The sequence below is a fragment of the Aotus nancymaae genome, unplaced genomic scaffold (genome assembly GCF_030222135.1).
Source record: "Aotus nancymaae isolate 86718 unplaced genomic scaffold, 86718_ANA_hifiasm-v0.15.2.pri h1tg000049l, whole genome shotgun sequence".
In the NCBI taxonomy this organism is placed as follows: domain Eukaryota; kingdom Metazoa; phylum Chordata; class Mammalia; order Primates; family Aotidae; genus Aotus; species Aotus nancymaae.
The window spans coordinates 7,651,006-7,667,772 of record NW_026988463.1 but is presented as its reverse complement, the minus strand read 5'-3'; the positions used below and the strand labels follow the sequence as shown (position 1 = coordinate 7,667,772).

At 40.4% G+C, this 16,767-nt stretch overlaps 1 protein-coding gene across 1 annotated transcript in view; it reads right to left on the bottom strand.

The window, feature by feature from the left end:
* RBFOX1 (RNA binding fox-1 homolog 1) overlaps positions 1-16,767 on the bottom strand; it is a 2,526,943-nt gene that overhangs the window by 33,332 nt on the left and 2,476,844 nt on the right. The window contains 2 exon segments of the mRNA XM_021673515.2: positions 3,731-3,795; positions 15,028-15,067. Of these exon segments, the coding sequence (XP_021529190.1) occupies positions 3,731-3,795; positions 15,028-15,067 (105 nt within the window).

The window sequence follows — 16,767 nt, the reverse complement described above, 5'->3', positions numbered from 1 at the left end:
CATGTTTTATGTGAAAGAAATGGCCCCTGGCAACTATCAGTGTAATCGGATTGTGATGAAATCTGAGTGGAAAAACTCCGTACTGCTTTCATCTCTAGGTAGTCTGCATCTAGCTACTTTCTGCCCTGACGTGGAGGGACATTTTCATGCACTGATCATTAGGAAATGTTAGAGCGTTAGCAAGCAGGACAAGCATGACAAATGTCTGTCTTTCTGGGGAGATAACATTTTCATCAAAGCTACGTACACATCATATTTTCCAAAATATTTGTGGCACAGTTCATCAAACAGGGTGTCTTCCCCCGCTCCCCACCTCCCAGTTTGGCTGCTTCAAGATGCAACGACCACCAAGTCATAATACACAAAGAAACCATGAGCCAATCAGGAAAGAGAAGCCTGCCCCCAGGCTTAATTCAAGCAAGCCATTCATCAAGCTGATGTGATGGACCTGTCCAATCCAGAACATATCACAGACACATCAGCAACACCAAGTGGCATGCAATGACCGGATGACCAAAGGCCCCTCTGCCATGCTTCGATTGGTTCAAGCTCAGGAAACGCTCTCCTTTGAGAGTTCAGACAGTTGGCTTTGCATAAATCAAAGTGAGATTAGAAACAAAGATTTGGTGAGGTCAAGTGATTACCAAATGTTTCCTAAATGCCAAGAAAAGAGGTTCACCTATTCCCATTAAATTTGTCAATGAGACTAGAAAATTACCTAGTCCAGTCAGGTCTTTTTCTTTTGGGGAAATCTCTGCCCACACCAGATGGTCTTCATTCTGGAGGTCAACATTCAGAGCCTCTCAGGTTGCTCCAAGATAATCAGCATGTGATCATTTAACCAAGAAGATGATGGGCAGGGAGTTACAAGGTGCCCATTAAGGACCTTCTGGACAGTTCTGAGGTTGCTGGAGTTCAGTATTTTTCAAAGGTCCCTGAATCTTTGATTTGATGAGGGCTTAATTTGTGCTGATAAAAGGTAAAATCCTACCAACTGGGGACCTCAAACTTCTTTTGCTTTTAAGATGTCTGAAGACTGAATCTGATGATTACAGGGAAAGTTTGTTGCTGTTTCTCTTTTGATCAACTGACAACCAGTGAGCATTACCAAAACGTTCTCAGTGCCTGCTGATTTTACTTCCTATTTTGAAGAAGTTTCTTTGTGTTAAGTTTTTGTTTGTTCTGCCTGCCTCCTAGAGAAGAGGAACTAAGATTCTATCACTACTGATACCTTACGGTGATGATATAAAGATCATTGGTTACACTATTGCTTTTTCTGAGATAAATTCTAGGTATCGGGCATTTTTAGATTGAAAGCTATTCTGATAATTTCACATTTTTCCCTAAATGTGTCTTCTATAAAAAGGTATTCCTTTTCAATACCCGCTTATTAAGAATAAAAGGAAGTAGCAGCATTTAATAGTGACATTTAAAAAAATTAGTAATACAACTTTAAAGATGGTCTTTTGTCTATTAACTTATCACTAAACTTACTTCCATGAGTAATTCCATATGTGGCAAGTGTCTGGCTTATGATAAAGTTAAATAGGGATAGTTATCAATTTCCACAGCAACCAAAAAGCCCTAATGTGCAAATTTCTGTAATGAACAAGAGGGAAATTAAATGGACAAGAGTATAGTTAGTTGGTTTCTTAAGCAAACTACAGCACTAAAGTAGGGATCGCAGTTATTATAGATTCACCAATCCAAGAAAAGGGCAATCTTTCAGTGGGACATACTACCAATGAGAAATCTGAATAATATCAAAATAACAGATTTTACACATACGGTGCTCCAAAATGCAGAAATCTCAAAATTAATTTTCAGATGAATGCAAGTTGAGATGGCCAGATTCTCAGGTAATTCTAATAGTATTAAACACTGTTTATTTTTTAAAATGTCTAGATCAGTCTTAGTGAAGGAGGCGATTTAAATTGTATCTTTGTAATCTTTTTTTTCCTCAATGTGGGGATAGATGCATTTATACTGAAAAGCAAGATAAATATTCAAAGAAATCCATTTTTAAGATTTTTATAATTATACAGCAGGCTAAAGTTACTATGATTATAATTATACAAAGTGGGTGTTTGAGAATTTAGCATCAAGAGATATTTTCATAAAAAATAATTAAGGGTTGCAGGGGAACCACACATTACAATTGATAGTTTGTGACTCTTCAGTGAAGAATTTAATAACATTGAGACTTTTCGTTTCTGGAATGATCTTGAGTAGTTCAAGATTGTCATCATTTTCATTAGCCTTACTGATCCTCTCTACTAATCCAGTGTCAAAGCGGGTTGAAGATAAGAACTTACTTGAAACACATTTTGCATCTTGGCAACTGATTACTGGGTAAATGGATTATTTATTTAGAACATTGTCTTGACAATAGTCTGGATTTCTCTGAAGGCTCCCTACAGCCTTGGGAACTTGTTATGGCTGCTTATAAGAAAATAATACCTGCATAGAACCAGACAGCAAATCTCAACTCCATCTTGCCAAAGAGCCATTTGTTATAAGTGTATGCATGGGGTTTTCAAAGTGCAGCTTTTAGAGTTCAGGGATGTATTCTGCTTTATTATATTGCAAGAATTCTGTAGCTACAATTAGCTAACAACACGTCTCGTGAGAAATGGAATGGAACTGCAGAGAAAGCACACCACAGCAAACCGAGGTAGGAACTACATCACAACAGGCCGGGTAGGAGGACCAGAGGCTGCTGACACTTCCCATTCAGGAGTCAAATACATCGCCTGCTTACCTGTCTGACCCAGCATGCCCCAGCCACACATGCAAATTGTTATCATTGTTTTATTCATGAAACATATCTTTAAAAGAAAGGAGTCATTACCAAAATAAGCACCCTCAATGACATTTGTGCATGCAGAGCATCTGGACATTCACATTTACGTCCTCGGAAAACAGAGCCAAGAAGTTGCATTCAATATGAAAACACACACTTTCCTTTTTCAAGGCAACCATACTAAAATAGCTACGGCTGGCTGTTTCAGGAACCAACTCCTCTGTTAAGCCTGGGTAATAGAAAACCCTCATTTCTGCCCCACCCCACCCCACACCCCACCCATCCATTCTGTCCTCTCCCTTTCTCAAACACGCTGTGTTCCTTCCACTGCCTGCCTTAACATGAGGTGTGCATTACAAATAAAAGTTGACTTAGGTTTGTAGGACTGGACCCTGGGCATTGCCAGAAAGAATGAATCTCCTTATAAATGTCCGGGACACTCCCCCTCTCCTTTATTTTGAATTTTAAAAATGCAGTGGAGGGAATCATTTATTGGGTATAAAACCTTGTGAAAAAGGAAATAAGGGGCTTGAAGTGGAGGTAACCTGTAGGATCATGGTCTGTTTTTCTTCCTATGAGTTAGATGAAACCATGGTCTTACATAAGAAGGTTGTACAGAGTGTGTGTTTGTGTGTGTGTGCATGAGCAAGGTGTGTTCACAGGGATTCAGAGACGTGAAAAACTACATAGGGACAAAGGCAATCATTTTCTTTCTGTCTGAGCAGAGGGTGAATAGTTTAGAATGGGCTTAAGCATTTGCCTTCTGTCTATGGGGCCTTGTGGTGACCTTTACCATGGGACCTAACTTTTGGGGTGCTACCTCCCCCAGCAGTCATGCAGTTTCACCAAGAGCATACGAGAATCTCCTCTCCCATCAACTAAGTTAATTTCCAAGTAGTGGTCAAGCACGACAAGGATGACCCTTACCTGTCACTGTAGGCAGCGGCAGTGGCAGGGGTAGGCTGGGCGTAGCGGTATGCAGCATAACCACCCTAAAACACAAAGAGAAATGTGACTCAGGAATGCAGCGGAGCCCAACGCAGGGACGCCCAGTGGCACGACCACACCAGAACAGCAGTTACCCAAATCTACTGACCTAAAGTTCAGGTTAATGAAAGCTTAGTATCAAAGCGAAAGTACAAAAACACCCTGGAGAAACAAGGGGTGGAAGACCAACCCCAGCTGGATGTTAAAGGTTAGCAGTTATAAGCATATCCCAAGAGGAGAGCCTAGAGGCCCTTGGAAGGAAATGTATTTAAATGTTAACGGTGATTGTCTTGGGGTGGGGGAGGATTATGGGGGATTATTTAAAAACTCTTCATACTTGGCTGAACTTTCCAGATTTTCAACAATGATTCTGCTTTACCTTTATCAGATATCAACTTGAATTTTACTCAATTCCTATTTCCTTATAAAATAATCAAGTGAATGCTCGCCTGTCTTTCATAGTTATTAAATCACATCACCCTTCGATTGACAGTTTATTAGCAATCTCTTATCTGGTTGTTGAACCACTAATGTTATTGAAGAGTCTTTAGCTGTCTAAATGTTATACAAGTATTATAAAAATGACAGAACATTTCTTCTTTTTGGCTACAGATCTCACATGGCTATGTATCATGCTGCTTCAGATGCAGAATTTGGTGTGGGAAATATGATAAAGTCTTCTAATTTGTAAATAAAATAATTAACAGAGAAAAAATCCGAAAAGAAAAATAACATTTAGTTGTATGTACCAGTAATTGCAATTGTTCAATTAAGCAAAGAGGATGAGCAAATAGGCATATTCAAAAGGAATTGTGTTCAGTGGAGCATTGATTATCAAACTGTGAAAATAACAGAGCTTCTGCTCAGTGGATGACAATGATACATCAAACACTGTACAATGATCTCAGCACAATTCACAAACAGGATCCAGTGTCCACTGATAACACAGGACCATGCAGGTTCTAATTAGAATACACAGTCCCATAATCCTCTGAGGTAAGGGTTCTCACCATCACCATAAAGGGGTGACTCGGGCTAAAGTAGTGTGTCAGAGGTATGCAACAGCAGAATCATGAGAGGGAAAAGTAGGTTTGTTGCATGTGGCCTCATGAAACTAAGTAGTATAATAAAAAATAGATGAAGCAGGGAAGCTACAAAAAGCCTCTTACAAGATATAGGTAACCTGGTCTCCATTTCTTTCTGCCTCCTTCCAGCCACAGTTAACTTTCAGGGTAACTATGTTATCACTTGCATTGCAATTCAAAGAAATGAGTTTATCTTTCACAAATTATTCTTTGGGTCAGTCCTGGAGAAGACACATCCAAAACTGACAAGTAATCACCAATAAGGTAGAGCCAGGTTTTTATTTTTAAAGCTTCCCTTAAAAAGATAATGGAAGGTAACCACAAAAAAAGGTCTTAGCCAGATGCCACCTGGTGTTCCAAATACTATGTTCTCCAAGTAGGAATGGGGAACACATTAAATGTGCTAAGGGAGTTATAAAACCAAAGCAGTTGTTATAACATCACTGAGTCCAACAAACAGAATGATAGGCTGAAGAGAAATCAGGTCACCAGGTTTCTGTAGCCATTTTTCTGTATGACTTGTTCATCTTCTTGACTTTCATGATGTGTACAGAAAGATACAGGTGTGCAGGTGCACATAATAATGAGGTAGGGAGGGGCTAGAATTGGCTAGCTGATTTCTAGGAGGCATGAGCTGCAACAGACTTAAAGCTCTGAGTGGAGAGAGAGTGTATGTGTGGTACATGTGTTTCTCTCACGAGACAGGCCTAGGTCATCAATGCTCTGACATCTGTCTTTATTATCTAGGAATTTGCTTGTAAGTATTCCTGATTCAAGGGTCAGGATCACAATTTGAAGTCTCCAGAGCCAGTGGAGAACTTTTTGACCTTGATCAGTGGTCTCACTATCCAGTAGAACACTTGGAGATGAGAGGAATGTTACGTATCTGTGCTGTCCAACATCGTAGCTACTTCTAGTAAATGACTATTGAACTCCTGAAAGGTAACTAATGCAATGAACTAAATTTTAAATTTACTTTTCAGTTAATTTGAATTTAAATCTAAACAGCCACATGGGGGCTGGTGGCTAAAGGACTGGACAGTACCAGTCTAAATGATCCCTGAAATATGTAATAATTAGGAATTAGGGAAAATGGGATTAGGTGGTTTTATCTCTCCATCTCTATTGTGTAGTCTTCCTTCGCTATTTTTCTTCTGTATGCATTTCATACTAGGGAAGTAACAGAGTTGTGTATTAACTGAGTATGTGTGCATACACTGTAAAATACAAATTGCTTTATATACAAAAAATACAAATTGCTGTAATTTGCCTTTCTAACAGGTGACTCTAATCAATCTTACTGCTCTGTATTTGGCAGCTCATTGAGCATAGCCAGAGCTACTTCGGGGTTCCGTGGCAATGTCTGTAAAAGGAACACTCACTTTCAGTTGCTGATACCAGATCATGTTCATGTTGAACCTGGTCTTCCGAGATCATGACAAAAATGTGTCACTGACAATTAGAATTTTCACACCACCAAACCAAAGGAACAAGGCATGACAGGCACAAAATAGTTCTATACTCCTCATTCATGAAACATAATTTTTCCACATCATGGGCAGCAAAATATAAACGTGACCTTATCTAAGAATTTCAAATGGCCATTATGGATCTTTTCGCCACCACCACCAAATGAGGCCACCAAAGTGACCCACTCGTGTGGACTGAGAAGTTTCCTTTGTTGGCAAAACCTCTAGAGGTCCTTGAGGTAGTCACCCATTCAGGACCTCAAATGATGGTCTTTACCTTTTCTTTTTTTATTACTACTAGAGATGGGGTCTCACTATGTGGCCTAGGCTGGTCTCACTCCTGAGATCAAGCGATCTTCCCAATTCAGTCTCCCAAAGTGTTGGGATTACAGGTGAAAGCCATTGTGCCCAGCTAATGAAACACTTTCAAAATTGTGCTTGTGGGGCATTAACAGCAAGGAAAGGAAAGTTTCCACAACCAAACCAGTTTGATTGGATGCTCAGTTAAAGTAAAACTGTTTGTGGAACTCCTTGGGACAATATTCATGAACATTGTGGACCTCCAGGGCATCTCAGAGAATTTGAGGCTGAAATCAAAGTTTTCACTTTAGAGCATACTTTTGAAAATAGATGTTTTAGTGGCCACAGAGGAATGAGGGGAGGGGAAGCCTCTTTGTACTAGTGGGGATGTGGGCATCTGTAGGACTGTAACATGTATGTGCTGTGCGTGCTTCCTTCAGCTTGAGTGCCTAGGAAAGTAGTAATCAGCTTAACCAGGGGTAGAGGCTCCCTGGTTATATTATTATAAAATAATATAAAAATATCCAAGGGTCAGGTCTTGCTTTGTGCAAAGCAGGTATGTTGGTATACATACAACTTAAATCTTACTCATTATAATGCTTAAAGAACATTTGTAAAATGAAAACCTTAATGATTCCCTACTTTATCTGCATTATATAGTTGTCTTTTTTTTTGAGACTGTCTTCCTCTGTCATCCAGGCTGGAGTGCAGTGGTGCAGTCTCAGCTTACTGCAACCTGTGCCTCCCGGGTTCAAGCAATTCCCCTGCCTCAGCCTCCCAAGTAGCTGGGACTACAGGCGTGTGCCACCACAGCGGGCTAACTTTTGTATTTTTAGTAGAGATGGGCTTTCTCCATGTAGGCCAGGCTGGTCTTTGAACCCCTGGTCTCAAGCAATCTGCCTGCCTTGGTCTCCCAAAGTACTGGGATTACAAGCGTGTGCCACCATGCCCAGCCACGTTCATCTATTTTTGAAGGGTGACAGTCAGAGGTCCAGTTCTCTTGAAATGTGACAATGAAAGTTTATCTCAGGAATTTTAACTATATTGCCCTTTACTAGGTTAAAGTATCTATTTCTCACATTCAGGTTTCAGTTACAACTCAATAAATTCTCATGGTTTAAAAGTAGTTTCTTAATTCACTCTTAATACTGAAGAAAAAAAGGAATTGCAGTGATAGGGAAAGTAATGTCCTAAAACCACTGATCATCCTCAGTTTCACATTCATCTCTTATTTTATTGGACAGTTTCAATGTCCTTAATAGACCAAATTTGGAGACTCTCAACCAGCCACATTCCAAAGAATGTTTTCTTTCTTCCTACAAACATATTCAGTTGGTGGTTGCGTCAGCAGTGAGAAATAGGTTTAAAATCTATAGGAATAGGTGTGAAATAAATTTCGGATCAGCTCTAAAAAGACCAGGGAGGGTTATGTTAGACATCGGGTATGCTGGCTCTTAATGCTGGATATATGAGATTTTTGATTTCACCATTCCAGTTCACTCTGGGAACCTACTAAAACCAGACAACTGGTTCAATCAGAACCTTGAATTCTTTTCATTGGATTTATATTGATTGAGTCCAGATACCTTTTAAACTAAAAAATTAACAGCCAAGCTAGACCACCATTTTGACACTCAGGATCTAACGAAGTTCAGTGCCAAGGCCAACTACTATCCGTCATAAAACAGCACCCATATTTGGAAGAGACTGCCACAACATGGTCAGTGGATATATAGAAAGGTATGGGGATAGCCACCTCTATTCTAGGAGATTTCATATTAAAACTGGAAAATTCAGTTAAGTCTTTCCTCCTATGTTAGAGAACGATTCCCCTCCCCAGAATTATCTTGTTAGTAAGGATTTCACAGCAAACCCACAAGTCATAGTGATGAGTTTCTCCACCAGTCGGGATTTCATACCTGCAGCAATTTATTGCCATACACAGGCTCTTGATACACTACTCTATAAGGAAACAGAAATGTAATGTTTTCAATGCAAAAATGAAATAAATAAAAGAGAATGCATAAGTCAGACAAATTCCAGAGCAATTCATTTACAAGTTTGCTTCTCTTATTCACCAAGACTTGGGACTGACCCATCAAGCTGAAAGGGGCACTGGACATTGACAAGCATTTTTAGTTGTAAATCTCTGCAATGGAGAGTATCAAAGAAGGTAGAGATAGGGATCAAACCACTTTGTGCTGTGACTTGTGTTGACTGCTAAAGAAGAAAAAGATAATTTCATGGCTTCTTACCTCGCAAAAGCATATTCTAACAGTCCAAATTACCTATTTCAAATTTATCTCTTTATCTCATGATTGGAATTTTCTGGAATATCTAAGCATTTAACACCAATGCCTAATTATTTCAACCAACAACAGAGCAAAAGTGGAATTTATGAATTCATGAATTACACTTGAAGCTACAGTAACTGCTTTTTAATACTTTCAAACTAGAGAAACTGGGTATATGAGTGTGTGTGCATAAACTGGTGTTAATATACATATCATCAAAATGTTATCATTTCATACAAACCTAGTGCTGGCAAGGAAGGTCTCTGTAGAACCCTTGTACGGACTAAGATGCGGTTTTTGGAGGTAACACTCGTTCATGGGCAAGACTCATTTTTTTTCATGTGAGTGGTCAGAGTTGGAAGTAAAATTCTCCACTTCCAGGGCAGACACTGAGGTGGCTGAACACTTGAAGAGACTGAGGGATGTGCCCTATAAAGGGGTTTGTGCATATTTATTCTTAAACAGTCCGTCTTTCCTTTTCAGTTCAAATTTATTTCTTTAAGAGTCTAAGCTTATAGAGCTATGCCTGGTAACGTTCTTGTTCCTCTCCCCTCCACCATCCCTTTATCTTCTAGTTCACTGCTTATTTCAATGTTTCCAGTACAAATATTATTCTCAGTAGCCTGCCCACCCCATTGTGCTCCATTATTCTCTCACTTCTCTCCTGTCTTTCACTGTATTTTTCAAATTTTGCTCCACTAGAGCAATGACTTTAGTTTGTGGGCTCAGGGTTTAAGCACTGAACTCAGTAGTCTGATCATGTGGGCTCAAGCCCTAGTGTCAGTGAAGATTTCTGGACAAATTATTTTCTCTGTTTTGGGGGGAAAAAAAGTTTTGTCTTCTGGGTCATGCACGGTGGCTGTCACCTGGAATCCTAGCATTTTGGGAGGCCAAGGCATGTGGATCACTTGAGGTCAGGAGTTTGAGACTAGTCTGGCCAACATGATGAAACCCCATCTCTACTAAGAATCCAAAAATTGGCCAGGTGTGGTGGTGCGTGCCTGTAGTCTTGGCTATTTTTGGAGGCTGAGGCAGGAGAATCACTTGAATCTGGGAGGCAGAGGTTGCAGTGAACCAAGATCACGCCACTGCATTCCAGCCTGGGCAATATAGGGAGGCTCTGTCTCAAAAATAAAAAAATTAAAAAATTAAAATTCTCATTGGAACAAGAGAAAAAAACTGGAGGTAATAAGATTCCTTGTTTCAAGGGCTGTGGTGAGGAGAGATGAGTTAATAATACAGGTAAAACAGTCAGCATCTGGTCTCTCCCATTACAGACACAGCAGTCACTTAATTTCTCTGTGGACTTGAGGTCTCCACTATGGTGATTGCGAAGGGCAAGCCAAATGCCAATCTTCAGCTGCCTCACACTGAAAGCAAGGTTTCGGGAAGACAGATTAGGGGTTTCTATTTGAAGAATTCCTACTTTCCAGCTTTACATGTTCCCAAAGCTATGGATACTTCTCATTCGTGAGCTCAAACATCAGTGAAATGGGGATACCTCTGTTTTAAAACATATGGGTGGTAGAGTGACATGAGTTCAGAAATAACTGTATTTAGCCATGGTGGTAACCAGAACCTTGTTATACAGAATTTAGGAATGGTGGCAAAATGCTCAGGAATCCCAGGACATATTTACTAGGCAGCCCTCATGGATGCTTCTAATATTGGGACACTTGGGATGTTCTTAATAAAAAGGAACATGATTAACATTTATACTGTATATCACCTCTTTTCTGCTCTTCCTATTGTCAGACACCCCACTACCCTACCCCAGTGTCTATGCATTTGTCCATTCTTTTTAAGAGTTCATTATTTCTTTGTCATTCTTCACATTTGTAATATTAATAGTTATCTTTAGATCAAATGCCATATTCTGTGATCTCTCCCTGAGGTGGTCACCCAACAAAAGTCTTGGTTCAGTTCAGTCAAATAATGCTTGTTTTCCACACCTTGGTCAATTTCTGGCTTCATAAAACCTAGAGCTTCGGGGGTCAGGCATGGTTGCTGATGCCTGTAATCCTAGCACTTTGCGCAGAGGCTAAGGCAGGTGGATCGCTTAAGGTCATGAGTTTGAGACCTGACCTGGGCAACATGGCAAACCCTGTCTCTACTAAAATACAAAAATTAGCCATGTGTGGTGGCAGGTGCCTGTAATCGCAGTTACTCAGGAGTCTGAGACTGGAGAGTCAATGGAACCCCAGAGGCAGAGGTTGCAGTGAGCTGAGATTGTGCCACTGCATTCCAGCCTGGGTGACAGAAACTGTCTTGGCAAAAAAAAAAAAAAAAATCTAGAGCTTCACTTTCAAATATGAGTGACTCTGTAGGTCTAAGAACCTTAATCCTTGTACTGCAACTGTTTGTATCACCTCTATTCCTTAGTTTGCTTAACTTGACCCACTTTTTAATTAAAATGAATTTAAAGGTATACCACTAGGCAATAATAGTGAACTGGTACATCTGATATGTTCATTATGAAAATTCCTATATTTTCATACAACAGTGTGTGTGTTTTCTGTTCTGTTCTCTGGTGGAAGCGACTTGGGTACACACTATTCCTATCCTCCTTTCTTGGACAACCCCCATGTCCTCTTTGATGAGTACCCACCCACACTGTGCCTGGACCTCTCCACTGTGACTAGAGGCAGTGGCGTTCCTGCAGGGCTCAGCTCCCGAGTAGGATGAAGGCCTTTTCTTTGCCCTCTGCCCAAACGAGCTGTCCTGTTTTTTTTCCTTTGTGTCTGGCTCACAGCATTTCATAACAAGTCTATTCCCTTTGGCAATTTCAGGACATCTGTGATCATCTGTCCCTCTCTGCTCAATCCTCTCTCCTCTGAAATCTTTCAGAAGGAGGTCATTTGAGAGAGGAGGTTGTGGCTTGCCAGTTACGGGGATCATGCAGGTGTTTCAAAGCCTATGTGCTTTGGCAGAACTAAAAAATGCCCCAGGGCTCCAAGATCAGTTGGTAGGGATGGAAAGACCTTGGAGAACAAAGGACAAGGGAGGGAGGGAGCAGGGTACCTGGAAAAGCCCAGTAGTTCTGAGACACATGCTGCGGAGTTGTTGACCTGCTCTGATACACCGCCAGGGTAGAGAATATTTTGAGTAGGAAGAATCTGAGAGTGTCCTCCTTTGTCTTCCTTAGCAGTGACTGAAGCTAGAAACTTAGTACTCTATGCAATAAAATTAAAATGAAGAGGTTTATGGCTGGGCACGGTGGCTCACGTCTGTAATCCCACCACTTAGGGAGGTTGAGGCGGGTGGATCACTGAGGTCAGGAGTTTGAGACCACCCTAGCCAACACGGTGAAACCTGTCTCTACTAAAAATAAAAAATTAGCCCGGGGTGGTGGCAGGTGCCTGGAGTACCAGCTACTCAGGAGGCTGAGTCAGAAGAATTGCTAAAGGGCAGGTGGAGAATTGCCAGGGGGGCGGAGGTTGCAGTGAGCTGAGATCGCACCACTGCACTCCAGCCTGGGTGCCTCAGTGAGACTCCGTCTCAAATAAAAAGGGGTTTAAACCTATTAGAGGTGTCTTATGTGTCTAACATATATCCCGGGGCCTCTCAGAATTCCCCAAAACCTATTTATTGTGTACTGTTTTTAATGAGACTGAAGTAGTAAGCCAAAATCTTTAAGGTAGAACGTCATATGACTTTCTAAAACTCTTAAACTATCATCTCTTTTAGAAACTAAGCCTGGGGGATATTTCCACTCATCGGAACATGCTGGTATCTCAAGGGAGGTAGGGGAGTGGCTTGAAAAAGCGCATTCAAGATTATGACATAATTCTAGCTAGGATGAATCTTGTTGTGTATATTCTGAACTGCAGAACATAATTATATTTCTTTTCCTTAAATAAACTTACGGTCATCAATGACCTCTTATTCTGCTGCTGAGGTTGGCAGTGGAGCAGGCTAGGTTCTTTCTGTCCAATATACACACACACCCTCGCAACAATCTTTTAGAGATAGGACAGAAATAAGTGCTGGATAAACAAATCTCTAAATTCATACTGCAGAAACTTTTTCTGCCACCTGATTGCATATTTGATACTTCTCTGATGAAAAAAATCTTACTATCATAATATAAAGAGAAAGGAAAATAAAGAAAAATGTTGGCTGGGGGTTATAGCCTGAAAAGTGAGAGAGGGGTGGTCTTGTAAATGGAGACATCAGGCAACTTAGGACTAGAAGAATCTCTGTCCCGTGAAGCTCACCCAGATGCTCACCCAGAACTGCACCACTGGACCCAGTGGGTTTGGCTCAAACATGATGGATGTGTGAGAAACAAAATCTAAAGGAAACTAGAAAAGCACAAAGGGACTTTTCTGTGACTTTCTTCCCTGAGCCTATCTTCTTTTTCCTCTCTAGTCGAGAGGTTGGCATATCCCTTCTTCTAACTTTGTGTTTTTTCTGTTTGCCTAGCTCTGTGGATTTTCTGATGCAGCCCTATGCCCCAATAGGTTTTTTCCTTATCTGTGTGGGAGCTCCACAGACCCTGATTTCAGGCAGCCTCTCCTTCCTGCTACTCAAGAATCTGAGGTCAGGAAAAGATGCCAATCTGAAATCTGCGTAAGAGACCACACATGAATGTTTCAATAAATTGTAAGTTTGAAGAAACAGAGGCATGAAGGGTGGACACTCACTAAATGATTGTGAAATGATACTTTTAACTAAGCTCAGGGAAATCTGCATACTTTTCTTGGGTAGGTGTTGATGAAGATAGTTTCCATTTAGGTGGTATTTTTAAAAAGCATTTCTCTATTTCTTGTCTACTCCCTTTCATTTCTAAAACCGTAAATTCAGTGATGCCAACTACCATTCTGGCTCCTTCCATCTGCAATAATCTACCCACGGGCTGCATGAAGGCAAGAGCCAGGACTGGTGATTAGGTTTAGCAGGTGCCTGAGGATATGAATGGGCTTCGAACTGCTCAGCCCCAGCCTGCCTCACAATTAAAATCTGAAAATCTGAAAAAAAGGACATCATAAGGAAAACCTTAAGTTCCCCCAAAAAAGAAGAAAATTGATTGATCACTGAGTGAATTAAGGACATAGGGGTTGGTCACTCACTTTATTATGGGGAAAAAAATACTAACCCACAGATGACTGAAAATATACTTGATGCAATAGTAGAGCTCATCTAAGTCTATCATTGATGGAGATAAATACTGTATCTCAAAATTGTAATGATTTGTAATTCAAAAGGAATAAAATTAATCAGTGCTTTACTCATCTTCTAGTAATGATACCAATTTCATCAGAAATTTGATTTTCTTTGCAATCTAGTCTAAAAAACCAAATATCCCATTGACAGGTCTTTTGTAATACAAATTGTGATTTAGAGAGTATCTCCAGCACTGACTGCCCACTTATTCAAAATTGTTTATTCCAAATCATTTTTATAACATCAATGCTCATATCATAATGTGGGAGAATAACTACCTCTAAATGAACATAGGTAAGTTTAATTATGGTCCCCATAATGAGAAATAGCCTACTCTTTTCTAAAAACACTTAATAAGGTCTTACTATTTAGCAAGCAATTGTAATTGGAGGAAATGGAATAAAAGGCTAAAGGAAATGGGGGCTCCTTGTTCAATTTAACAAACATTTTGTTAAGAGAATTAGGGGATGTTTGGGGCTAAACTCATCCATGTCCAGAGAGACAAAGTGTTCTTAAGCCTGCTGTGATAAATAACTTTTTTAGGACAGACATCAAATATCAGCCATGAAAGTATCTTTTTAACCCTCTGCAGCTGGCAACTACAGCTGTTATCCTAAATATTATACGAAAAACAAAACATATTAAGAATTTGAGAGACAATTTCTCTGTGGATGAAGTGGTGTCTTCAGTGGTCGACTTTTTGGGGGGATCGTATTTATTCTGAAGTTGATCAAATAGTTAATTCCACTCCCCTAAACAGCCAGTGATGTCTGCCATGAGCTCAGGAGCAGACGGCCTTCCATCCTGCAAGACAAGTCACTGAATTCTTTCCTACAGACCAAGGAGAGAAATTTGCAGCAAACTTGTAAAAAGAATGACTCCAGGAGGAAATGGGGACGGCATGCACGTGAATGAATACTTACATAAATGTCTGCACCATAAAATCCATCCTGGTAAACAACACTGCAAGGGTGCACACACAAAGAGAAACATCCATATTAGTGCATTTCCCATGCAGACACACCAACCCCTGCACTGGCGAGGTTAGTCTGGTCACAATCCAAAACACAGGAACCGAGGATCGTTTCACATTGATTAAGGAGGTTGGAGACAACGGCCGTTGAGCAAACCGAGAAAATTAGGCCGGGCTTCGGTGTTGGCCCAGAATTAGGACGTGGTGGTAGTGGCGTGCGAGGTCCCAAACTTGCCACTCTCTCAGGAGTGGGTACAGAAATGCACAACTTTGAAATGCGAAGAGGACTGAGATTTATTTTGAGAGGCCCAGAGAGACATGAGCATCTTAATAGGTCAGAGTTGGCAATGAAACCACATAACCCCCTACCCCACGGAACAAACCCCCAAACCATCTATTTAAAAATAGGATTATAAGGCTAGAGACATAGACTGCAGAATTCTCGATATGGGCTAGAGCTGAATGACCTTAGGTGAGCTGGACAACACAAATGATTTAAATTTTTTTTTCTTCTATATTCTTTCACACTGTAGTATATTTGATAATTCCATGTGCATTCTTTTATGGCAAATGGAGAATATCTCTAATGATATGTGGGTGAGCATGGGTATGTGCTCAAGAATGTGTTTTGTGTGCACACAGGTCTATGTGTACAACTGGATTGTGTGCCTATTTGTATGTGTGTATGTTAATACGGACAAGTGTGGAGGAATGCATGTTTGCACTTCTGGATAGTATGTACACATATAAACACATGTGCATGTGTATGCTTATATAAGTGGATTGGGATATTTATATGTATTTGTATTTTTACGTACATGGGTATATGCAGGTGTATATCTGTATGTTCTCATAAATTATATCTAGACTAAGCAAAGGTCCCATACCATGATTGAACAAGCCCAGTCTGACAACAGCTTTCTCACTGCCACCCATATAGTCACCATCCCAAGAGAAGAGAATTCAGAGGGCTAGGGACAGGCATTAGGGAATGAGTCTCCTGAAGCTTTTTGGTATACTTTGCGTAAAATAGGAAACAGCTTTTAGCTATGAGAACATAGAAACTGATTTATATTTCCTAAGCATTCAAATGAGTTTAATGAGAATCATATGTACCCTTCACAGGCTTTTGTAAGGACCACAAGGAGTCTTGGACATAAAACTTTCTAAATACCTATTTTTAAAAGGATAGTAGTTATTTACAATCATCTCCGGTATCTTCCCATGTAGTTTCCAGATGACTTATGATTCAGGCAAAGGACCAATGATCACCACCATTGAATGAGGCTGAGGTTCTAACAGAAGGACAACTTTAATACCGAAGGATTCCAGCAGGTTTCAGTAGCGGACTGGACCCACATGTAAGCCAAGCATATTCAGCCAAGGGAAGGCATTTTACAGCACACACACAAAGTACTGATACACACATGCAGTTGTGACACTGGTTTGTTGGAGAACACTCTAGTGTGCTTCTTAGAGTATTCTGGAGTTGTTGACTAAACTCCAAGTACCATTATCCTTAAAAATGCATCAGGGATTTCACACGCTAAGGAGATCGGTAGGAATAGCTTTCAGCTGTGGTTCACATTTGATCCGGGAGGGCTACAGTTCACAAGAGCACTTGTGAAGGGGCATAAGGCCCTAATCCAAGATGCTGAGGTGTGCAGCGTCCTAAGCTACACTTTGAACT